This window comes from Sarcophilus harrisii, chromosome 2, assembly GCF_902635505.1.
Source record: "Sarcophilus harrisii chromosome 2, mSarHar1.11, whole genome shotgun sequence".
NCBI lineage: Eukaryota > Metazoa > Chordata > Mammalia > Dasyuromorphia > Dasyuridae > Sarcophilus > Sarcophilus harrisii.
In genome coordinates, this window is record NC_045427.1 from 247920782 (window position 1) to 247946724 (window position 25943).

Sequence of the window (25943 nt, forward strand, 5' to 3'; positions counted from 1 at the left end):
CAACCAAGAAAACCCAAGGGCAACGGTGCCTTTTATCCATCCAGTAATTATTCTTAGTGGACCCTGGGGTCGAGAGACAGGAATCCACGAAGTTTTGAAATCGAACACGAACTATCAGTGTTCTAGGGGAATTGAGCTAGTAGCGCAATCCGGAACGGGGTGACGACATGGAGAAGGACTCGCAGGTTCTCTCCCCTCCGGGGCGTTACGCACGGAGAGAGCACGCATCCAAGGAGGATAGTGTGGGCTGTTGGTGGCGCGTGCGCGCGCGGACCTCAGCGAGTCCCTGCACCAGCATCCTCAGCCGGGGCTGCGGCGCCCATCCCTTTCCCCTCCCCGTCACCCCCTTTCCCCACCAACCCCTACCCCTTTTAGTGGGCATCTTCCGGCCCCAACGACCATGGAGAGTGAGGTGCCCCGCATGGACCCCCGCCTCCTCCTCCTCCTCCTCTACGCAGTGATTCTCCAGGAATTATTCTGCGGCTGGATGGAGCTGCAGCGGCAGCGAGCCAAGCCTAAGAAACAGGCGGGGCCCTTGTGGTCAGCCAGGTGGGGCAAGGGCATTGCGGTGGGAGGCGGGGGAGGGCGCTTCCCGAGGAGCAGGGCCCCACCATCATCCCTCAAATCCAAACTTCTCATGCGGGGATGGATGGCCGCAGGGCACACGGGCGTGATTTGAGAGCTTTGTGATGTGAGGTTTCTCTGAACCTGCTTTGAAAGATAAAAACCTATCCTGCTAGAAGATGAAGGGAGGAAGAGGAGCCTCCTTTCCGGATGAGGATAGACAGAACGCTCTTTTGAGCTCCATAAAGACCAGACGTGCCCCCTCTCCGGATGTGCTGATGCACTCCACTTTATTTAGAGGAGTAGTTCGTAAACAGGTGCAATTAGAGCACTGTCTCATGATTTTATTTTTTAATCGGGGATTTGGATGAAGGGGTAGAAAACTGATGGCGTATCAGATTTGCCAGTACTCTCAAACTGGGGGCAGATGGGCAGAGATGACAGAATCCTTAGGCTGGAATAATATACTGAATCTAAGAAAATTTAAGTGCAATAAATGTAAAATCCTGCACCTGAGTTTAAAAAAAATCAGTTGTCCAAATGCTAGATGAGAGAGATGGACTAGACAGCAATCAATGTGAGAAAGGCTAAATTTATCAGAAATGCTATTGTGATTGAATGAGCATTATAAGGAGGCACCTAAAAAAAGCTAATGTAAACAAATTACATTAATTGAGTCTAGTGTTCAGAATGAAGTAGTTGATCATTTTGTTGATTTTTGTCCCGGTCAAATCCCAGCTGGAATATTGGGTCCATTTTGGGGTGCTACATTTTGGGGGGAATTTTGACAAGCTGGACTGTGGTCCCCAGCAAGATGATCAGGATCATGAGAGTAATGTGAATCCATATGCCAGAATCAGTTGAAGTTATTTGAAATATATAGCCTGATGAAGAGACAAATTTGGGGATGACAGCTGTCTACAAATGTGTGAATTAGCACAGAAGAGTGACAGATTCGTTCTGTCAGCCTCTGAACTATTTTCAGTCTTCGCTGTCCCCATTCCTCTTCCAGGCATGAGTTCTATCAGCTCTATCCCAGTTAGGGAAAATAGGAAGTAAGAGAGTGCAAAAATCACTCTTTAGTTCTAGTGTCTGGGTTTGAGAGGACAAACCTCTTATTTTTCCCTTTCATCTTTACCGTGATGTTCCAGTGGTTGATCTTGTCCTCATTCAGTTGTCCACACCAAAAAAAGCATCCCTTGTCTACCTATTTTCATATAGTCATTCCCTTTGTTGGCTTTATCCATCAGTCTTTGTGGATGTCATTCTGAAACCTTACCTCTTTTGTTAGTTTTGTCCTGAAATGTGTTCCACAGATCTGTGGAGAGCAGCCCAGTTGCAAATACATAGGGTTTAATATAAGGGGAGAAAAATGTTTCTTCCTTGTGGGTCCTGGTCCTTCCATGCCATACAGAATGGTGTGAGAGGCACAGAGACAAAAGGAAAAGCTAACATATAAATTAAAAGACTGTGTTGAGTTCCAAAAAATAAATTGTCCAAGTACTGCATGGTGGTAGCAATATTGCATAATGAGGCAATTCTTGAGGACAGGACATTAAATAGGGTTTTAGTGGACTCATTCAAAGCTTGATGATGATGGGATGAGACAGCCAAAAAAGCTTTGGTTTTAAAGTTCATGAAACAAAGCAGAGTGTCCAGGACAAGGGAGGTAGTTGTTCCTCTCAGGACACCATTAAGAGTGTCCAGAGGAAGGGAACTGGAATGGGCATCAAAGTCATGCTGTATAAATATTGATTGAAGGCCCTGGCATTGTTTAGTCTAGAGAAGAGAAAATATAGTAGAAGGCTTCATCTTCAAGTATTTGAAAAGTTATATTGTGGAAAGAGATTCTACTTGTTTTATTTGGCATTAGAGGGCAGAATTAGGAAGAGACAGGTGGAAACTTCAGAGAGGCGTACTTTGGATCGATGTAAGGAAAGACTTCTTGACACAATTGTCCTTTACTAGGAGAGGTGACCTGGCTAGGTGGTTTAAGTTTAGTATCCCTGATGGTGTTCAAGTGCAAGGACCCCTTGTTGGTGCTGTTATATGGAAGATTCCTGCTTCAGGTAAAAGTTGCCCTCTGACATCCAACATTCTTTGATGAAAAGGACAGAGGAAGAAAATAGCATGTCATAGTTGCCGTTTATGTAGCTGCTTTCAGGTTTACAAAGCACTTTTCATCCATCATCTCATTTGATCCTTCCTACAACATACACAGATAAATGCTACTGTTATTTTATATATGAGGAAACCAGATTGTGAATGGCTGAGGCAGGATTCAAATCCTTGATTCTGAGTCTGATGACATTCTACCACTATACTATGCAAAGGCCATATAGATGGCCGATGGCTTGGCTTTAAAGGCATTGGGATTTATGGGGTGGTGGAGGACCCCCAGTGACCAGGTCTCTGTCCACTGCAGTTTTTCTAGGTCTCGGTCAGGTCGTCCTGATTTCTCTCGGCCGCTGGTGTATTCTCTGCGCAGGGAGCGGCTACGGGACTGGCGGAAGGCTGGCAGGATCATCCGAAAGGCCTGAGGGACCCCTCCCCCAGTGTTTCCAAGAAACTGCACGTAGCTTTCCTGGGCCTGAAGGAGGATGATGAGGCCGGGAGTCCAACAGGAAGGCCGTTCATGTGGAGTATGAGCTTCCCCAGAGAATGAGACCCTGCTCCATTAAGGAAGCAGAGACACTATCCCCTTCCCCAATTCCCCATCACCCACCCCAGGGCTGGTATCCATTGGTCCATAGGTCTTTGCAAAGTGAGAGCTCTGTACCTTCATGGAAAGGCCTAAGCACCTGTTATCTCCTGGAGTTAGTGTTTTTGAGGGACAACTGGGACCAGGAGAGGAAGGAGGCGGGCTTAGTGAAGGGAGTGGAGAGACCTGGGACTGTACTGTGTTGAACTAGGAAGGACAAGGGCAGGGAAGGTGAGGGATGGAGAAAAGGAGGCTCTGACGTGCTTCCCATCCTGAGTCCCAATTTGGAAATTTCCCAGCTCAGAGAGAAAGAGAATATGGGCCTTTCTTCTGCCCCTCCCAATCCCCCCTTGCCTTGGGTCAAGATCTGCAAATTTCTAGACTCTAGATCTTGGTCCTGGGAGTGACCTTGGGAAATGAACTGAAAAAGACTGGAAGGAATGTCCAATGCAAAGAAAGGAAGAAATGGGATTTAGATGGGACATAGGGCCCAGGCTCATCTCTTTTGTGAGGAAAGGGAGGTAAACTAGATCAAGGCCCTGCCCCCAGGGAGATCACTAGTATTGGGAAGCACAGACTTTCATGTAAAAAACAGGGAACACCACTGGAGAGTGTATATTCATGCAACAAGGAGTTGTATACCCCTAGTCCTTACATATCTGTTGTACTATAAACTATTTATACTATTTGTATATATAAACTATTTATATAAAGTGTAATAAATGGGACTATTTATGAGCACAGGTACAATGTTGGACCCAGCCCCCAAACTGAGGGTTAAGATTTGGAGATCCTTTTCTCAGGATCTTCCCTGTTTCCAGTCTCTTCTCCCTATCTCATGGATTGATCTAATTTAAAGGGCTAATCACTGGCTCTTACCTACTTTCACTTTCCCCTGCCCCACAAAAAACACCTTTCAGTGGTTCCTCTTTGCATACAAGATGAAGTCTGAATTTTACCTGGCCTTAGGCTTTCCATCCTTTAGCTTCTAGCTCACATCTGCAATCTTATCATTTAATTACATGATCCTCCCGCCAAATCTAGCTCCTCATTCTCCCTCCCCTCCCCTAAGACAGCATGCTGATTCCAACCTCTGCACCTTTGCTTTTGCTGCTCCCTCTCCCTGGTCTTCCTTCTTTCCTCACTATCTCTCTAGCCTTCCTACCTCCTTTTCCAAGGTTGAGCTTCAAAGCTTAGCACATCTACACTGCCAAATCTCCTCTGAGCTCTTTACAACCTGATCCCCACCCTACCTTTCTAGTTGTATTATACATTTTTTTTCCCTCTGCACAAACTGGACTTTCTTTTCCTAGAATGTATTCCACTACCAACATTCATCTTTTTTCCATCTCTGCTTTTCTTCAAGACTCAGATCCAGCGCTGATCCCCACTATCCTTCTGAATGAGGTCTTTTCTAGTCTCCCTCATACAGCTACTAGCACCTTCTCCAGCCTTCCACCGTCTTCATGTATCTGTTTTGTTTGTACATATGTAGAGGGGCATTTTCTCTCCCCCATTAGCATGAAAACTCAAAGGCAACTGATTTCCTTTTGTCTTTCTGTCCCTAAAACTTAATGCTATGCCTGGACCATAATAAGTGCTTAACAAATATTGGCAGATTGTTTGGCTAAATTCAACAAACATTTATAGTATTAACGATGTTCTGGGCCCTGGAAGTACAGATAAAATATGGACCCTGCTGGTGAGGAACTAACAACAACAATAACAGCATTTACATAGCACTTAAGAGTTTTTAAAGCACTTTTAAAGTATTATCTCATTTATGCCTCATTTATGCCATAGTTTCCATTTTATAGATGACGAAACTGAGGCAGTCAAAGGTTGTAAATTGCTCAGGCTCACACAACTAATAAGTGTTTTAGGTAGGATTTGAACTCAAGGCTTCTGGTCTACAAGTCCAACACTATCCACTGTTTGACCTACTTGTCTTGTAATAAAATAGGGAGAAAGACATATGCATATATAATTCTGATATAAAGGAAAGTGAAGTCAGGATAAAGTGCCAAAGAAATTTGAGAAAGGAATCTTCTTTAGAAGGGATTGATCCTTGGGAAAGATTTCATGGAGTGTGTGAAATTTAATTTGAGCTCTGAAAGAAGGAAAGGACTTCAGATCAAGGGTGAGGAGTCAAGGGGGAAGGCTTCTTCCCCAATTTGGGGAGAGAATGAAAAAAAAAAAACGCAGAGATGGGAAAGGAAAAGATAAGAAAAGAGAAAGCAAAAATTGTCCCATTTGGTAAAATTTAGAGCATCTGAAAGAAAGGAGCATTAAAAGAAGGCTGGAAAGGTAGGTAGGAGTCAGACTTAGAAGGCCCTCATTTGTCAGGATCAGGAGTCTGTACTTCATTTGTTTGGCAATGAAGAGCCATTGAAAGTTTTTGAGTAACAACAGGATCAAAGTGTTAGCAAGATTATTTGGGGCAGCAATGTTGAGATGGTATGGCAGGTACAACAGTTACATATTACAGAAGACCAAGCAAGAACTGAGAATTGAGCTGGGGGCAGTGGAAATGAGGGGGTGGTTGTGACAGCTGAAGTGCTTCCTCGATCACAGAACTTTGGAACCTTTATTGTCTGTCCTGCTTACTGTGACTTTTCCAGGCTCATCAAGATAATACTTTTCTTTGGATTTGAACTCAGCTCTTCCTGCCTCCAAGTCCAGCACTCTATCAAACTGTTGTCTGTGCTGCTTATTGGGTACCTAGCACCATAACCTTTTGTCATTTCCCCGCATGTGTTTATGCCTTTTTACCTTAACCAGATTCAAGGGCAGAAGTCATCTTTTATCTGTATGTGTCCTTGTTGCCTAACCCTATCCCTATATGGCTCACAGCTCCCGGAATCTGATAAACACTAAGGAAACATTTCTGGCACAGTTAAGTCTACTTTTCAGATGCTGGGTCTAGTTGGCTTGAGATGTTAGGCTGGGAAGGGCAAGATGGTGCTAGAGAAGGAAACAGCTGCTGCTTTAAGCAAGAGAAGGAGTCACTAGTTATGTATTATCAGCAGTGTCCAGGATGGGGTGGATGGGGTAGAAGGGGAGGGTGATAACAGCTACCAGACTAATATATAAACAGACTGATGGAATGAATTCAAGAGCAGCCATCAGCCAATTTATAGAAAAAATTCCCTTTGGGAATTAATAATAGAGCCCCCTTCTTCAGCTGCTGGAGCTCCATGTCCATGTTACCTACCCTATCACTCATAACAGGGATTAATAATAGTGATATGATTATATCTCACTTTAAGTTTGCAAAGCATTTGGCAAATGTTATTTCATTTTATCATCCTCAATAGCTCTGGGACATAGGTGCTATTATTATACCCATTTAACAGATGGGGAAACTGAGAAGATAGGAGTTAAGTACCTTGAGGATCCCTTTGCCCTCAGATCTACCTAATTCAAAATCCATCATTCTACCTAAGCTGAATCGTGCAGCTGCCTTCTGCCTATGATTTTCAGGCAAAAGGATGAAAGGGAATGTCCTTGTGGACTTAGTGGAGATGGAACCCTAGCTGAGATTTAGTATCTGAGGCAGTAGAAATAAAAAGGGGACATTCTATATAGAAGACAGGGCATGAAGAAACAGGAACACATAGGGTATGTTTGGGGAGGGTGCAATGAAGGAAACATCCTGGAGTAGAGGGTTTGTATTGGAAATAGCAGGAGATATTTGATGAGGTAGAAATCTGATTATGGGGGCCTTGAATGCCAGGCTGGAGAGTTAACATATGATCTAATAGAGAATAAGGAGTTTACTGAATTACAGGAAGACCAGTTTGCCAGTGAGAAGCAGGGTGACTTAGTGGACAGAGGCAGGAAGACCTGGACCCCAGTCCTGTTCTAACAACTAATGGCTATGTGCCCCAGGACAGATCACCATCTCTCTCCCTGAATTGCAGGGCAGCCACTGACCACATAGGCAGAGGGCTTCTTCCCTAGGGCTCCAGAGTTGTTAGAATCAGAAAGAAGGCCGGTTAAAAAAACCTAAAACCCATCAGCCTAAGCAGGATGGAGTGGGGAGGCTGTGGGGGCTGCAGTCTGGGTGAAGGCCGAAGTGGCCCTGGTTGGGAATGGACACGGAGAGGAGGGAAGTAGAGAGAAAGCAGAGAGGGAACTTGGTGACCCGAGAGAGGGAGGAGGATGAAGGGTGAGACCAGCTTCTCCATCTGGAGGGGCTGGGAACAAGGAAGTGGGAACAGCCATACAGCTGGCAGGGGGAAAGGTCATGACTGTCTTTGAGTTCCAGGTGATGATGGAGATGTTCCAGAACCTGCTAGCCCTGTGGGGCTCAAGTCCTGATACGATTGTGATGACATCTAGAGCAGCTCATTGTGAAATTCCCAGAGGAGGGTCAGGGCCTTCTGACTCCCAATACCATGGTGTCCAGAGGTAGGTGGAGAGCCTCACAGGCTCTGGGACCTGATGTCATCAGGACCGGTTGGGTAAGAACAACCCAAAGGATGGGGGTCACTTATAGAAAAGCAGGTCATTTTCTGGTTTCCAACCTAAATAAAAGAATGGCAAGGAAGTTAGGAGTAGATACATTTTCTAAGGTTAAGAAGCCTGGCTAGTTAATTGATAAATTGGAGAACATCTATTAGAAGAACTGGAATGAGTTTTGATTTAATGACATATGAAGATAAATCGAAGGAACTAGGGATGGATAGCCTGGGGAAGAGAAGATTCCCTGGGAAATGAGATAGCTGTCATTAAGTATTTATCCTCTTGTGAAAAGAGGATTAGATTTATTCTGTTTAGGTCCAGAGGGCAAAACAACAACCAAGGATAGAATGGTACAAAGAACTAGATTTAGGCAGGATGAAAGGAAAAGCTTCCTAATAATTAGAGCTAGCCCAAAGTAAAATGGGCTGCTGAGGAAGTTGTAGTCTCCCTGGTCCTTGGGGATCATTCGGTAGAGGTTGGATGACTACCTGTCATTCATGTGGTAGGGAGAAAAATTCTTTTTGGGGGAGGGGAAGAGATAAATGACTTATATGTCTTCAAGGCCTCTCCTCACTCTGCTATTCTGTTATTCTTTGATTCTATGGAGAGGTACAGTGGCCCTAGACTATTTTATGGAAGCCTGGGGGTGACACAGGACCAAGCAGAGGGAGCCTAGTTGAATAAAGTGGAGCTGAAATGGAAGTTATTGTGGGCTGGATATGATGGCGATTTTGGCTTGACAGTGTTTGCAATTAATGAAAACAGGAACTCTCCTTTGTGGTTCCACACTTTTCTATGTATATGTAGTTTGTCCTTTATAATAACTCTGTAGTAGGCAGGGAAAACTTTAGCAGCCTTGTTTTACAGAAGAAAAAAGAGAATTTCAGAGAGGGATTTATTTGCTCAAGATCACACAATTCGTAAGTAAATGTGCCAGGAATATAAACCCAGATCTTCTTGACTTTCAAAGTCTGTACTTTACTCTAGCACAAGTCTTGATTGAATATTTGTTGATTGAAGAGCTAGGAGGATGAAAGCTAATTTGTAGAAGGTTTTGAATGTACATGACTTAGAAGGTGGAGTGATTCCCTACTGAAACTGGGGATCTGGTCCCCTGGGGCTTCCCTTATCCCAGACTACAAGACCCACAGACTTGGGCACCCTGCCAAGGCAGAGAGGGTTGGAGCTGCCTTCAGACAATGGTAGGGTAAAATGAGGTGGGGTGTCAGAGAATGAAGTGGGGTGGGACAAGGTGACTCCAGACCACCAGAAGGGGAGGGACAGAGGAACAGGTGAAGAGCCAGGGCAGGGTTAGGCCTTAGAAAGTAGACAGCAGAGAGAGAAGAGAAAAAGAAAGAGAGAAAGAAAGAGAGGGGGGAGGGAGAGAGAGGAGGACGGAGGAGAGAGGAAGAAAGAGGGAGGGAAGGGGGAGAAAGAGAAAAAAAGAGAGAAGAGAGACAGACAGAGAGATACACAGAGAGAGAGAAAGACAGAGGGAGGAAGAGGAAGGGAGAGAGAGAGGAGGAGGGGAGGGAGAGAGGAAGAAAGAGGGAGGGAAGGGAGAGAGAAAAAAAAATGAGAAGAGAGAGAGAGAAAGAAAGAGAGAGGGAGAGAGTGAGAGACAGACAGACAGAAAGAGGGAGGGAAGCAGGGAGGGAGAGAGGCCAAAGGAGGGAGAATGAGGGAGAAATCCCTGAACGGTGCCCACTCTCAGCCCCTAGAGGCAATAGCCCTTGACCTTCAGTCCGGAAGGAAGTACCAGTAAATCCCAGGGGGAATGGGGGCCCTACTCACATTCAGATTGGAGGCAGGGTAGCTCTTGTCCCCCTCCCCAAGTCCATGACTTCTTTCTGACCTCCTAGGAGAGGGGAGGGAAGTGGGAGAGGCTGAGTCAGGTGTGGGGGAGTGGTCTCAGAGGAAGGTCTCTAAGAACATCCATGGGCTAGAGAAGGAAATGGTGAAAACAGTGAGAAGTCATCACTGGAATGATTCTCCTGGGACTTGGGTGACCCCTCCCTCCTGAGGTGAGGGCTCTGAGGTCCCGGTTCATTCCTCTGCGTCCCGCCCGCCCCCCCTGACTCACTTCCTTTGCATCGAGGCGGAAGCCTCTCATCAGCTTCCTCTCCCTTCTGGCTCTCTCCGGACAGGCAGGTGTCTTGGTCTTGGGTCCTGGCTGGAGGTCTCCTGAAGCCCATCGCCCCTGATGCCCCTGTGTACAGCTTCCTGACCTTTCCCCCCCAAGCGCTCTCCTCCCTCCACGAGACGGCCTGGGAGCCCCCAGCCCAGGGAGGCTTTGGCATTTCCTGCTTCCTGAACAGCTGGAACGACTGGCCTCTTGGGAGGAAGGCAGAGCAGAGGGCCAGGGCGCCCTGGGGTGGCTGGCTCAGGGCCTGACACTGATCACAGAAGGTACGGACTGGCCGGGGCCAGGGAGGCCTCGTGGCTAACCTGTCTGTCCCCGCCGGCTCTTGCTGCTGCTTTGTGTGTGATTGCCTGTCTGTCTGCCCCTCTCCTGTCTCATTCTTTGCATCTCCCTCTGCCTCTGCCTGTTATCTGTCTCTGCATCTCTCTCTGGGTTTTAGTCTCTTTGTCCTTCTCTCATTTATCTGCCCGCCTCTGTCACTTCTCTGTCCTTTCCCCCCTTTAATCTCTGTCTCTGTCTCTCCTTTTCTCTGTCTGTGTCTCTCCCTCTCTCCCTCTCCTTCAGCCTGGCTCTAAGTATCTGTCTCTCTTGTATTTTAGTGTCTATCTCCCTTTTTCTGACTGAAGTAATTGGGGGGGAAGGGGAGAAATTGTGTAGGATTTTTCCTAACCTGTGTCTGAATGGGGAGATCAAGGGGATTTAAGGAGAGGGGTCCATCCTAGGGGTGATAGAGACCCTCACACTGTGAACTAGCAATTAAATTGTATCTTTCCCTCTAGCCCCAAGAAATGCCCTAAGGAATTTATTCCTTACTCCCTAGCCCTTAGTTCTCTGGGGTTTTCTTGTGCTGCTCTCCCAGCTTTTAGCTTTTACTAGTCTCCTAGTGACTAGAAGATAAGTTTAAGGAGGGAACCAGGGGAACGTTTTTTGCTTATCCAGTTATAGGAGTTGGGGAGATGGAATTTTCACGGGAAGCAGATTGGCAGTGTGGGTTTAGTCCTGGGGCCTTCTTGTTCCCTTTCCCCTTACTCACACCCTTTTCCCCAAACCCAACCCAGGAACCTCCTTTCTAGAAAACCCACTGAACTTAGTGTTGACTTTGGTTGGGGGGAGGAGATGGGGTCAAAAACCTTATCTGCCACTGACCCCTCTACCAGGAAGCCCTCTAGGCAAGCAAAACCACAGAACCACCCACCCCTCCCACTGTCCGGCCTGGTCACTTCCTCATTCACTAGGCAGAGTTGTGTGTATTCCCTTCTGACCTGAAGGATTTGCATATGGGGCCCAGGCATTCTGGTGGGTGGGGGTGAGGCTCTGACACCCACTCCCATTGGGCCAGCCCAGCCTGGCTGAGACACTAGCTACCTCCTTTAAGAAGGACACAGCCGCTTCTCAGGATAGCTCTGGGAGATTATCTGAGCTCATCTGTGATCTCTGGGAGCAGCCAAGATTACCTGCTCTGTCCAGTTCAGGAAAGCCTGGGATTTGGGAAGTAAGTTGTCTTGTCTGCCCAGTGGAAAGAGCCTTAGAGATAATCTCATTGAACCAAGCCTGTCATTTTACAGATAAGAAAATAGGAGCCCCAAGGGGGAAATCAAATTTGTTTAATGTCTTAAATAAGAGAACCAGGATTGCAATCTAGTTTTCCATACCCAAATCTGTTTCTCTGGAACTGTACCTCTTCTTAGTAATAGGAACTATAAGGACCAGTGACAAAAGAAGGAAAGAAACAAGCATTAACTAAGTACTCACTATGTAACAGAACTATGCAAATATCTCATTTTAACTTTTTTAGAGTTGAAACAGCAGGTTATGGGACTTGCTTAGGATCACAAAGCAAATAAATGTCTGAGGCTACATTTGAACTCAGGCTTTGAGGCTTCCAGGCCAGGACTCTTTATCTACTTGTTTCCCTGTTTCTCTGTGGCTGGGATGTTGGAAAGATTGGATGGGATTGGGGTGACTGGAACTGAGAACTAATCTCAACATTCCATCCTGTTTTCTGAACTTCTCAGTATTAGATCTGTTATCTGTTTTCCCATTTGTTGTGAAATTGCTTAGGGTTGAGAAGGTCAGGAGCATGGGATACAGGATCCCAGTTGACAGCTTGAGATGTCCATAGCAGACCTCTGAGAAGGCTCTTAAAACATGATCTTCCTGTTCTAGGAAAAGCGACCTGAATGGTGTATCATCAAGAGCGATGGAAGGAGGTCAGCCGAGCCCCCGACCTTCCCAGGTTCCCTCAGGGGGCATGGTCTCCTCACAGGTGAGGGCTATCATTCGCCTGCGTAGAAAATTCCGAGTTCTTCGCAGGAGCCGCACACGAGCCAACCTTCCTGGGGAAGCCCCCCTGGCTCTGACCCCGTCCCCCTCGCAGCTGCTTCAGAGACAGATCTCTTTCGACCGAGCCAAGTTGGGCAGCACCCCCACGTCCCACTTCCACCACCGCGCCAATTTCGAGAAACCCCAGTATTTCACCTTCGAGGCCCCGGTGGAATCCTCCTTACGGAAGAAGAAGCGCCGTAAATCCCGGGTCGTGTTGTACCCAGAGAGTTCTCGCAAGTACCTCCCCACCGAGCAGAAGAGCAAGGCCAAACGCTGCCTGCTGCTGCTTGTGGCCATTGTCTGCTTTCAGATCCTCAACGCCATCGAGAATCTTGATGACAACCTGCAGAAGTACGACCTTGACGGGCTAGAGAAAGCCCTGCAGCGGGGTGTGTTTGGCCAGAAGGCTGCCACGGACAGCATCATGGAGCTGCTGCGGGATTATCTGGCCACGCACATCCACAGCCAGCCCCTGGTCATCTCGTTCAACGGCCCGAGCGGCGTGGGCAAGAGCCACGTGGGCCGACTGCTGGCCAAACACTTCCGTTCGGTGATGGACGGGGACTTTGTGCTACAGTACTACGTGATGCATCACTGCCCGGACCCTCAGGAGGGCCCCGCCTGCCAGCAGGACCTGGCAGAGAGGATCACCGACATGGTGACGCGGGCCGAAGTAGAGGAGAAGATCCCCGTGTTCATTCTGGACGAGGTGGAGTTCATGTCCCCGGCCCTGCTGGACACCCTACACGGCTTCCTCCAGCCCCAGCAGTCCAACGAGTTCCTCAATGCCATCTATGTGCTCATCAGCAGCATCGGGGGCAGCGAGGTCACGCGCTTGGTGCTGCAGAACGTCTCCAGCCAGCTGAGCCCCCAGCGCCGCAGGGAGGAGCTCAGCCAGGCCGTGCACAGCCTCCTGGCGGGCACCCACCCGCTCTGGGAGGTGGCCGAGGTGGTCCCCTTTGTCCTACTGGACAAGTGGGACATCATGAACTGCTTCCTGGACGAGATGGTCGGGGAGGGCTTCTACCCCAACCAGAGCCGCATCGAAAGCCTGGCCGGGCAGCTCAGCTACTACAACACCAAGGAAGGGGAGTTTTCTGTCACAGGCTGCAAGCAGGTGGTGGCCAAGGTCAACCTGCTGTAGGGGGCCCGGCTCTTCCCGCACTTCCCCTCTGACCTCCCCCTTGTCTTGTGAACTTGGAACACGGCCAGGACCCCGCACTGAAGGGCTGGGGAGGGGGACCCTATCTTCCTCCAGGCTGTCCCATCTCCTGCCTTGCCCATGTGGTTCCTGGTTTGGACAGTGTCCCCAGGCTTATCCTTAGGAATACTGCCTCGTGGGGTGTGGGGGAGCCCAAAGTGCTGCTTGTAGGAGGAAGGCCAAAGCCTCTATTTATACACAAGACTATAGCTGCTTTCTTGAAGATTTTCCCCTAGGCTGGGGCAGCAGCCATCTGGATTGCTGACTTCTCTGCAAAGGCAAGACACACCAAGGAGCTTCAGGAGCTGAGGGAAGGGCTGGTGCTGGAGGCTGCAGGTCAGACTTGGGGAACTCTTCCCTACACCCCCCTAACTCCCCGCCTCCCAAGACTGATGTTCAACTCCTGCTTGATCATGTGCCAGATGTTCTGCCCCACAGAACACCAGTCCAGGTGGGGTCATGGAAGGAGAGAAACTTCCTGAAAGCTGAGACTCTGAGGAAGGGGGGGGCGTTTGTCAGGATTCTTCCATGGCCTTCAAGATACTTAATAAATGTCTGCCTGGTTGGTTATCTGCTTGATTAGTGTTAATGATATACATGGGTTTGAACCTTCATCTTGTTTCCCCAGCCACAAACTGTGATGTAACCCCAGCTACAAACTGATCTGATCCAGCCAAAGACCTGTAAACCTGTAACCTGTAAACCATAGGAAGCCCTATGACGCCAGACTGATTTGTAGTCTCAGCCATAGACTAACCTTAACTTCAGATTGCATCCCTCTGGGGTCACAAACTGGACCTTGACCCTAACTAATCACCTTGGAAGATGTGAATGTCAGGCCCACCTCCTCCCTCCCTGATGGGAGTCAGTAGTAGTAAGGTCATCTTCGATAGCCAAGGGTCAGTATGTGATTCAAGGTAGGTATGGCAGCCTTGAACAGTTGTAATACTGTACTCACAATCATGTTTCTAGTTGTCCCTTCCACCCTCACAGAAGAAGGTTATGTTGATCCACAGTCAGGCAGTTGATCAACAAGCATTTATGAATCATTATGAGTCAGATTCTGTACTAAGTTGGGAATATAAAGAAAAGTAAAAACAGGATCCCAGCCTTCAAGGAGCTGAAATTCTAATAGGGAAGACAACGTGCAAATTAACTTAACTATTAAACTTTCCTCAGCCCCTTTTAATTCTAATCCTTCTGTTAATTTTTTACTTTTTATTCTGCATATAGTTTATTCTGTATATATTTCTTTGCATGTCGTCGTCCCATTAGATTGTAAACTCTTTGAGGGCAGAAACTGTCTTTTGCCTCTTTTTGTATCCTCAGAGCTTAGCATTGTGCATTGCTGTACATAGGTACTTAATAAATGTTTATTTATTAGTTTATTGATCAATTGATTCATATATACAGTGTAAATGAAAATAGTGGGTTTGCTTTATGAAGGGATGAAAATGCCCAAAGTCCTTTATATTTGATCCTGGAGGTAAGAAGGAGCTCCTGGAGTTTATTATGAAGGGGCAACATATAGCACTTCACACTTAAGTGGGGTATGGATGATAAACTGGGGCATGTCCGGAGCACAGTCATGCCTTTCCCAAGGCCACTTGGGTACTGAGATGATCTCACCCACCTCTGGGAACCCCGCACAAGCCTCTTCAAATTTCAGCCTCAGTTTCCCCATCTAAAACGGGAGGTCAGACTAAATGGCTTCAAGGGCCCTTCTTTCTGTTCAAACTTTCTATGACAACTTTTATTAACTTCTTTTTCCTTAAATATAAAGGGATAATAGCAGCCGTAGGGTTGTTGGGAGGAGCAAATGATGTAATATTTGCAAAGGCCTTAGCACAGTGACAGGCATCTACAGACACTTAAATGTTTGTTTCCTTATCTGTCCCGACACTGAGGGGGAGGGCCAGACTCTTCATTGAGAAGAAGACTCGGGCCGGAGGAGGGGGTGGATCCCAGATTACTCAATCCCTGGTTTGTACTTTCCCTCTCAGCAAAGTGAGCTGGAACTAGGTGGGGATGAAGCGGAAACCTTTACCTCTCGAAAGGGCAAACCGAGAGGCCAGGCCCATTCTCCAGGACCCATGCTCTTGGACCTCTTACTCAGGACCCATGCCTCACCCAAGGGGAAGTGCCCTGATCCCCATGCATCTCCCCAGCCCCCGCAGTAGCTGGTCTGACGTCGGTTTCCCACGAACCCCTGCTGTCCGCCCCCAGTGCACTGCGCCCCCGCAAGTAACCAGTCTGGTGTCCGCTCCCCACGCATCCCCTGAGCAGCGCCCACGGCCCCTCCCCTGTGCGCCCCTCCCCGTGCGCCCCTCCCCAGCAGTGGCGTGTCTGGCGTCCGCTCCCCACGCACCCCCCAGCAGCCCCTCCCCAGCAGTAACCAGTCTGGCGTCCGCTCCCACACACCCAGTCCCCACACCAGCAGCTCTGCACCTGCACCTGCACTCCGCCCCCGAGCACCCCTCCCCGGCAGTGCCGTGTCTGCGGTGTCCCCCCCCCTTCCTTCCCCCGCACTGCGCAGGCAGCAGCTTGTTTTTAAGTGCACGTGGATGCCTGAGCTTTAACCAGGTCTTAGGGAGAGGCCGGAAGGGCAAACTTGGTGAAGACCCTTCCTCCGCTCCTTCTCCCTCACCCCACCTCGGGGCCGACGTCAGGAGCAGGGTCCCTAACGGTGTAGCCTAGATGGAGGTAGGCCTGAGCTACCTTTCCTGCCCTGCTGGCAGCATAGGATGTCGGGGAGGGGGCTCGCCGCCGCCGGCCGCCTTCTCCTCGCCGTGCCTAGGTGTCGGTTTCCTCGGATACCTCGGCTTCTCTCTCCCTGTCCCGCCCGCCCCACACCCTCGTCTCTTTGCCGCTAGAGACGCTTCCAGACAGAGTCCGCAGGTTGGGGCTCCGGGAAAGACTTGGAAGAAGGACAGTGTCGGGCACACACTTATGGAGTTCCTCTTTCTGTCCCGAGTCAAACCACTTTCACCTCGCAGGCTCCCCAGGGGAACACGGATCCACTAGTGACCTCGAAGGGCTGCAGTCCTTGCTTGTAGCGGCTGCTCCGGGCCAGCCTGCCGTGGGGAAGGAGTGAAGGTGCCTAAGCTGGGGGTCGGGGGCTCTTGGATGCTGACACTGGCAGCTACAGTGGGCACTGCGATCCAAGTATTTATTAAGCACCTACTAGGTTCCAGGAGCCTGATCTTCGCACCAACGCTGGAGGTAAGTGCTGTTAGTATCCTCATTTTGTAACTGAGGAAACTCAGGCAGGCAGCTGTAAATGGTCCCTATTTGGGAAAACCCTACGGCAAACCAAGAGTCTGGGCCAAATTAGAACTCGGGTCTTCAAGCCTGGCACCGCACCACATAGCCAGGCCCTGTAGCTGGAAAAGGACAGTCCCAGTTCTGCTTTCATCCGGGATCCCGCAGGCTGAGCCCAGAGCCCTCTGCGGGTATGGAGCCAAAGGCAGCGAGCAGAGACTTGTCCCAGTAGAGAGAGAGAACCAGACAGGTTATAGCTTTTAGGAAATGAAAAGTACCGCAGTGTCATCTAGCCCAATCCTAGCCCATAGTTTGCAGTTGGAGAAATAAAAGGGAGTTTTGATGAATTGTTTCTTGTCAAACAAGTAGAAATGGCAGTCATAATTTGAACTCAGGTCCTCCCTCTACTACTGGACTGTCTAGTCCCCCTGGGTTGGCTGGAGAAGGACTGTCTTCTAGGACTCCAGAAACAACCTTAGGATAATGCTTCCTCATTCACTCTCTTGATCATGGCACTCCTGCTTCAACACCTCACCCTTATAGGAAAGGTCTTATCCTGGAGAATACTGGGTGAGATTGCCAATAAGCTTTGTTCTCTTTCCGCCTTAAGCTTTGATACTGTCTAAATTTTGCAACTTGACCTAAGGACCAAAAGCATTTCTAGGGCAAAAGCAGGATGGGAGCTGGCAAGTTTCCTTGAGAACATTTTTCCATTTTCTGGAAAACTGTTACCTTCAAATTTTCAGTAACACTAATATTGTTGGAGTTAATCAACAAGCATGTTTTTTCCAATAGTCTTTTACTTTTTCCAATACATGTAAAGATAGTTTTCAACATTCATTTTTGTAAAAAACTCTGTTCTAAATTTTTCTCCCTCCCTAAGCATCCTTTTCCCCAAGACAGCAAGCAATCTAAGTTAAATACATGCAATTCTTTTAAACATATTTACATGTTTTGTCATATTGTACAAGAAAAATCAGATCAATTATACACTTCAGCAACAATACTATATGAGTATTAATTCTGATGGAAGTAGCTATCTTCCCCAATGAGAGGATCCAAATCAGTTCCAGTTAATCAGTAATGAACAGAACCAGCTACACCCAGGGAAAGAACACTGAGAAATGAGTGTGGAACTACAACATAGTATTTTCACTCTTTTTGTTACTGTTTGCTTGCATTTTTGTTTTTCTTCCCAGGTTATTTTTACCTTCTTTCTAAATCCGGTTTTTCTTGTGCAGCAAGATGACTGTATAAATATGTATACATATATTGTATTTAACATATACTTTAACATATTTAACATGTATGGGACTAACTGCCATGTAGGGGAGGGAGTGGAGGGAAGGAGGGGAAAAGTTGGAACAGAAGTTTTTGCAAGAGTCATTTTGAAAAATTACCCATGCATATGTTTTGTCAAGAAAAAGCTATAATAAAAAAATTTTAAAAAGAAAAATCAGATCAAAAGAGAGAAAACCATGAGAAAGAAAAAGCAAACAATCAAAAAGGTCAAAGTACTGTGTTTTGATTCACATTTGGTCTCCATAATTCTCTCTCTGGATGCAGATGATATTTTCTATCTCAAGCCTATTGGAATTGTTTTGAATCACCACATTGCTGAGAATAGCCAAGTCCATCACAATTGACCATCTCATAATCTTGCTAATACTGTGTACAATGTTCTCTTAATTGTATTCACTTCATTTAGCATCAGTTCATGTAAGTCTCTTCAGGCCTTTGTGAAATCAACCTACTGATCTTTTATAGAACAATAGTATTCCATTACATTCATACACCATAACTTATTCAGTCATTTCCCAACTGATGGACATACACTCAATTTACAAATTTTTTGCCACTACAAAAAAATCTACATTTTTGTACATGTGGTTCCTTTTCTCTCTTTTATAATCTCTTTAAGATACAGACCAAGTCCCATTCCAGTTATTAACAGCAGCTAGATGATCTAGTAAACAAAGTACTGAACCCAGAGTCAGGAAAGGCCCCTGTTCAAATTTGGCCTCAGATACCTATTAGCTGCCAACTATTATTAGCAAGATTTTACTTACACTAAGCTTAAATCTACATCTCTGTACCTTCTATCCATAGTACCTTAGGCTCAAGAAAATAAATCTAATTCTTCTTCAATGAAAGTCCTTCAAATACTTGATAACATTTATCATGTTCCCCTTAAATCTTTTCTCCAAAATTGAATTGATGCTTATAACTTGGGGAATGGTTGAATAAGTTATAGTATATGAATGGAATATTATTTTTCTATAAGTAACGATCAGCAGGATTATTTCAGAAAGACCTGGAGAGACTTACATGAACTGATACTGAGTCAAGTGAATAGAACCAAGAGAACAATGTACATAATCACAGCAAGATTATGTGATGATCAACTCTGATGGACTTGCCTCTTTTGAACAAAGAGGTTATTCAGTCCAATTCCAATAGATTTGTGATGGAGAACCATCTACATCCAGAAAGAGGAGTATGGGGATTTAATATGGATCACAACATAGTATTTTCACCTTTTTTGTGGTTATTTGCTTGCTTTTTCTCTTTTTTTAAAAAAATTTTTGATCTGATTTTTCTTGTGCAGCAAGATAAATGTGGAAATATGTTTAGAAGAATTGCACATGTTTAACCTATATTCACTTACTTGCTGTCTAGGGGAGGGATTGGAGACAAAGGAGGGACACAAATTTGGAACACAAGATTTTTTTTTTTAAATTTAATAGCCTTTTATTTACAGGTTACAGGTTATGCATGGGTAACTTTACAGCATTAACAATTGCCAAACCTCTTGTTCCAATTTTTCACCTCTTACCCTCCCACCCCCTCCCCCAGATGGCAGGATGACCAGTAGATGTTAAATATATTAAAATATAAATTAGATACACAATAAGTATACATGACCAAGCCGTTATTTTGCTGTACAAAAAGAATCAGACTCTGAAATATTGTACAATTAGCTTGTGAAGGAAATCAAAAATGCAGGTGTGCATAAATATAGGGATTGGGAATTCAATGTAATGGTTTTTAGTCATCTCCCAGAATTCTTTTTCTGGGCGTAGCTAGTTCAGTTCATTACTACTCCATTAGAAATGATTTGGTTGATCTCGTTGCTGAGGATGGCCTGGTCCATCACAACTGGTCATCATATACTATTGTTGTTGAAGTATATAATGATCTTCTGGTCCTGCTCATTTCACTCAGCATCAGTTCGTGTAAGTCTCTTCAAGCCTTTCTGAAATTATCCTGTTGGTCATTTCTTACAGAACAGTAATATTCCATAATATTCATATACCACAATTTATTCGGCCATTCTCCAACTGATGGGCATCCACTCAGTTTCCCGTTTCTAGCCACTACAAACAGGGCTGCCACAAACATTTTGGCACATACAGATCCCTTTTCCTTCTTTATGATCTCTTTGGGATATAAGCCCAGTAGTAACACTGCTGGATCAAAGGGTATGCACAGTTTGATAACTTTTTGAGCATAATTCCAAACTACTCTCCAGAATGGTTGGATTCATTCACAATTCCACCAACAATGCATCAATGTACCAGTTTTCCTGCATCCCCTCCAACAATCATCATTATTTTTTCCTGTCATCTTAGCCAATCTGACAGGGGAACACAAGATTTTGTAAGGCTGGGTATTGAAAACTATTTTTGCATGTATTTTGAAAATAAATAACTATTATTAAAAATTCACCTAATTCCCCTTGGATGTTTTATCTCTTATTAATGTTCTTTCTAAAATGTGGCTCAGAGAACTAGTTTATACTAGCTTGCCTCTCAATGACAACTGTAATTTACTTGACTATCCACCTCAGGCTCAGCTGGAAAACTCATCTTGGATGGTATTATGTTCTGTAAGAGCATTGTACAGTAGTTTATTTCTATCAGAGTCTTTCTGAGCTGGGATAATATAACTAGTTGCTAAAACTTTCAACTTTTCTCAATCAAAAATTTCTATTAACTTCGACTCCAAAGTGCAAGTCAACAGACATATGGCTTAGTAAATATAGGGTAAAGCCAGTTATAATTTGTCAGATAATAGGGTATAGATTTAAATCTGCAAGAAATCTAAGAGGTCTTTTAATTGTCTCCTCATTATACAGATGAGGAAATTGAAGAATAAAAAAACTAAATGGGCATCTAGATGTCACAATGGAGAAAGCATTTGTCAGGAGGACCTAAGTTCAAATACAGCTCCAGATACTTAACACTTATTAGCTGAGCAAGTCATATAACCCCAATTGCCTCACAAAAAACAAACAAACAGAAAAGCTTAAGTGACTTCCCCAGAGTCTTACAAGCCCCAAGTAGAAGAGACAAGATTTGAATCCGGATCTTCTGGTTCCAAATATAATATTCTTTCAATTAATTACCTGAGCAATATTGTTGTCATTCATTCTTCCTTCTCAAAGAGGACCATGACATCAGGATGGTATGGCATCCAAGTAAATTGGATTTAAGGGAGGGAGGGCTGTGCAAGATTAACTGCCTCACTTTCCCCTCCAGAGAGATATGGGTCCAGTGGCAACATATAGATCAAAGCAGTTGGAGATGGCCCTGGATACAATGGGAGACCTTGGTCTTTTTAAACTAAGGTCTTTAACAGGTATTACTTTGACTGATGTTGCATCCATTCAGTGATTAATTCTAGGCAGGGGTATTATATAAGTAGTATTGGAGATATTTGAATTCATATCTCCTGAACTTTAAGACCAGCCCTGTGCCATGCTGCTTGCTCATGAGAATCGTAAGCAAATTGTACAATGCTCTAATGTTTATAATATATCTTCTTCACAACTGCTCTGGTATGTTAATCAGGCTGGGATTTTTTTTTTTTTGAGCACCTGGTGTTTTTTATTCCAAAAATACACATTTATCTTGGATTTCCATCAAGGAACTTTTAAATAGACTGCAAGCAGCTAGGGAAGTATTATTGTCTTTTAATCCATGTCTCTTCACATTTTCCTAAAGCCTACACTCTCCTCCTTCTTTTCTCTAACACTGAATCTGGATCTGTCACTTTGGCTCATTCTCCCACAAGAATGTGGAGGTGAATTAGCTCTGACATCCCCAAGTAGGTCCTACACTGTGAATCCAATCTTGATGGGATGAAAGCAGATCTTTGGTGACCCTCATGAGAGCAGGTCAACTAGAACTATGGGGGGCAGTTGGATTATTTAGGTTTAATGAGGAAAGGAGTACTGCAGAATACACACAGCAGATGAAGCCTCTAATCTACTCACTCATATATGAAAAAACAGGAGATTCTAAGCTCTTTGATGAATTATGTAGCCATGGTGAAAGGTATGACATGATGGTGGTCATTAAAGAGCAGAAGCATTCAAACCAGCTGTGACAGCCGCACCCGCAACATTCCCTGTCTCCCCAACATTGACTTTGCTTTTTAACAATATGCTCTTTTAAAGTTTAGATTTTTGTATTATACAGTAAGTGAATGATATAGATCTTATAGAAATATATAAAAAGTCAACTTGCTTTTAGCAAGTCTTCCCCTTTCCTTCCAACTGTTTTTCTAGAAAATTATTTGATCTGCATTATATACTTCAACAACAATACTATATGATGACCAGTTCTGATGGACCAGGCCATCCTCAGCAACGAGATCAACCAAATCATTTCTAATGGAGCAGTAATGAACTGAACTAGCTATGCCCAGAAAAAGAACTCTGGGAGATGACTAAAAACCATTACATTGAATTCCCAATCCCTATATTTATGCACACCTGCATTTTTTATTTCCTTCACAAGCTAATTGTACAATATTTCAGAGTCTGATTCTTTTTGTACAGCAAAATAACGTTTTGGTCATGTATACTTATTGTGTATCTAAGTTATATTTTAATATATTTAACATCTACTGGTCATCCTGCCATCTAGGGGAGGGGGTGGGGGGGAAAGAGGTGAAAAATTGGAACAAGAGGTTTGGCAATTGTTAATGCTGTGAAGTTACCCATGTATATATCCTGTAAATAAAAGGCTATTAAATAAAAAAAAAATAAAAAAAAATAAAATTTGCCTTTGATCTAAAAAAAAAAATTTTTTTTTTGATCTGGGACAGCTAGATGGTACAGTGGATAGCATATTGACCCTGGAGTCAGGAAGAACTGAGTTCAAACCCGACTTCAGCCACTTAATCCTTACCCCAATTGTCTCACCAAACAAAAAGAAAATAATCTGACTTATTTGTTGGTTTGTTCAGTCACGTTCAAGTCTTTGTGACTCCATTTGGGGTTTTCTTGGCAAAGATATTGGAGTGCTTTGCTATTACCTTCTCTCTAGCTCATTTGACAGATGAGGAAACTGAGGCAACAAGGGTTAAGTGATTTATCCAGCGTTGTGGATCTAGTGTCTTATTTGACCTCTAGAAGCATATGTATCAGGCTTGCTCAGTGAAGAATTGAGTTTATAATCTTTGTTGCATGTATTCCCTGAGTTAGCATAATAAGTCCTTATCTTTCTGTTTTGATTCAATTATCTGATGACTCTTTTCAGTTTTAGAATATGAATTGCTTTTTAAGATTAAAAAAAGGAATTATACCAATGTATATGTACCAATGGTATTGTGTGCTCAGATGCTTTAATTAAAGACGTATGAAAATGCTGCTGCCAGTTCTAATGAGTGAAATAAGTTTGTGATCAATAGAAATGTAATTTTTCTCTTTTTAAAAGTTTTTACTGATATTTTGTTTCTTACATTGTTAAAGTTTTACTAAGTATCCCTCTCCTTCCCCATACAACAAAGTGTTTTTTTAGAGAGGAAAAAACAATCACCGCAACCAATTGATATATTGAAAAAAGTCCAAAATCATGTGCAATATACTCAATACTTGAAGATATCCTACTTCCATGAAAGGGGTGGGTTAGTGGGGTAGGAGGTATCCTCTCACTTTCTTCATTTTGAGCCATGGTGATCTTTATAATTTTGTTAAATTGACTTTTGCTTTCTGGTGTGTAGTTTTTATTCACTTTTATTTTAGTTAATGTATATTTTGTTTTTTTGGCTTTACTTACTTCACTCTGCATCAGTTCATGTAGATCTTCCCATGCTTCTCCGTATTCATCATACATGTCATTTCTTACAGAACCATAATACAATCAATCCTCAACTTTTGTGGGGGAAATATTCCTAGAAAATGTTGCCAAAAAACAAAAACAAATGTTAATACATTGTATCTATGGAAAATAGAGAATTAGGTTTCTGCAATCACCAAAAACCATATAATCTTTTACTACAGAATGATGAAAATATACTTTTCTATGATTCATATGTGTAAAAATGTTTGGAGCAGCTGTTTTTGTAAATGGAAGAAATTAAAATTGGGTGGATGCTCATCATTTGGGGAATGGCTGAATAAGTCATGGTATATGAATATAATGGAATATTATTATTCTATAAGAAATGATGAGCAGGCTGATTTCAGAAAAGCCCGGAAAGACTTACATGAACTGAATCATGAGTGAAGCAAGCAGAACTAATAGAACATTGTACACAGTAACAAGAAGATTGTGTGATAATCAACTGTGAAAGATTTGGTTCTTACTAATGTGACGATTCAAAGTAATTCCAATAGACTCAGGATGGAGAAAGTCATTTGCATCCAGAGAGAGAAGTATAGAGACTGAATATCAATCAAAGCATAGGATTTTCACCTTTTGGTTTGTTTGCTTGCTTGTTTGTTTTTGTTTTTTTTCCCTTTTGGTCTGATTTTTCTTGGACAAGATGACAAATATGGAAATATATATAAAAGGATTGCACATGTTTAGCCTATATCAGATTGTCTGCTGTCTTGGGAAAGGGAAAGGTAATGAGGTGGGGGGGAAGGAGAAAAATTTAGAACACAAAATTTTACAAAAATGAATGTTGAAAACTATCTTTATATGTATTTGGAAAAATAAATTACTATTAAAAATTAAATTAATGTTGAAAACTATCTTTATTTGGAAAAATAAAATACGATAGGAATTTTTTTTAATGTACTTTTCTTCATACAGTTCTTTATAACAAAACATTAATTATGATAATAGGTATTTTTCTTAACACAGTAACCATGAAATAACCCATAAAATTCAGTACACAAATAAAATTGGTAATATGTAAAACATTTTTATTGCTAGCAATCTCTAGAATTCTGTGACCTTTTGTGATCTCAATTAAAAAAAAAACATTGATTTCAAATAATATTTAGTTTTCATTACACGTGAAATCTACAATGCTACAAATACTCTATAGCAAATAAAATTCTTAAAATTAAAACATTTTTTAACTTGAATCTTACTTTTTACTGTGTAAGATGGTGACATGAGGGAATTGTACTATATGCTATACTGCTGTAAATCTCTCTACTACAGCCACCCTGTGAAAACCAAGGGAGAAATTACTTGTGTTTTTTTGTCACTGGCATTGAAAGATGTGGAGATTGGAAAGGTCTCAGCATCATCTTAGAATCCAAAGGACTTGCACTATACTTTAAGGATATAGCTGCAACATAAAACTTTAGTTTTTTTTTTTTTTTTTTAAACCACATAGAATGAGCATTTACATGTTTTAGAACAAAAAAGATTATACTTAAAAAATACTATTACATATTCTTTCCTTTCCTTTTGAAGTCTTTTTTTTTTTTTATTTAATAGCCTTTAATTTACAGGATATATACATGGGTAACTTTACAGCATTAACAATTGCCAAACCTCTTGTTCCAATTTTTCACCCTCTTACCCCCCCCCCACCCCCTCCCCTAAATGGCAGGATGACCAGTAGATGTTAAATATATTAAAATATAACTTAGATACACAATAAGTATACATGACCAAAACATTATTTTGCTGTACAAAAAGAATCAGACTCTGAAATATTGTACAATTAGCTTGTGAAGGAAATCAAAGATGCAGGTGTGCATAAATATAGGGACTGGGAATTCAATGTAATGGTTTTTAGTCATCTCCCAGAGTTCTTTTTCTGGGTATAGTTAGTTCAGTTCATTACTGCTCCATTAGAAATGATTTGGTTGATCTTGTTGCTGAGGATGGCCTGATCCATCAGGACTAGTCATCATCTAGTATTGTTGTTGAAGTATATAATGATCTCCTGGTCCTGCTCATTTCACTCAGCATCAGTTCGTGTAAGTCTCTCCAGGCCTTTCTGAAATCATCCTGTTGGTCATTTCTTACAGAACAGTAATATTCCATAATTTTCATATACCACAATTTATTCAGCCATTCTCCAAC

At 43.7% G+C, this 25943-nt stretch overlaps 1 protein-coding gene and 1 long non-coding RNA gene across 10 annotated transcripts; one reads left to right on the plus strand and one right to left on the minus strand.

Moving 5' to 3' along the window:
- Window positions 1-148: 148 nt before the first annotated feature.
- Window positions 149-14492, plus strand: TOR4A (torsin family 4 member A). 8 transcript variants are annotated; one of them, XM_031951927.1, is made up of 4 exons: window positions 486-549; window positions 2990-3206; window positions 7536-7678; window positions 12042-14492. In XM_031951927.1, exons 2-4 carry the CDS (start codon window positions 3165-3167, stop codon window positions 13342-13344), a joined length of 1488 nt encoding a protein of 495 aa, XP_031807787.1. In that variant the 5' UTR covers window positions 486-549; window positions 2990-3164; the 3' UTR covers window positions 13345-14492. The 8 variants fall into 8 exon arrangements, with proteins under 8 accessions (XP_031807789.1, XP_031807790.1, XP_031807787.1 ...); XM_031951930.1 differs by lacking the exon at window positions 2990-3206 and having other exon boundaries at window positions 471-549; XM_031951928.1 differs by lacking the exon at window positions 486-549 and having other exon boundaries at window positions 3144-3206; window positions 5887-7678.
- LOC105749024 lies at window positions 7734-9903 on the minus strand. 2 transcript variants are annotated; one of them, XR_002769098.2, is made up of 3 exons: window positions 9816-9903; window positions 9527-9674; window positions 7734-7794 (listed from the first exon to the last, which is right to left on the minus strand). It is a non-coding gene; the product is annotated as an uncharacterized LOC105749024 (long non-coding RNA). The 2 variants fall into 2 exon arrangements; XR_001120298.3 differs by lacking the exon at window positions 7734-7794 and adding an exon at window positions 8665-8754.
- Window positions 14493-25943: the final 11451 nt, after the last annotated feature.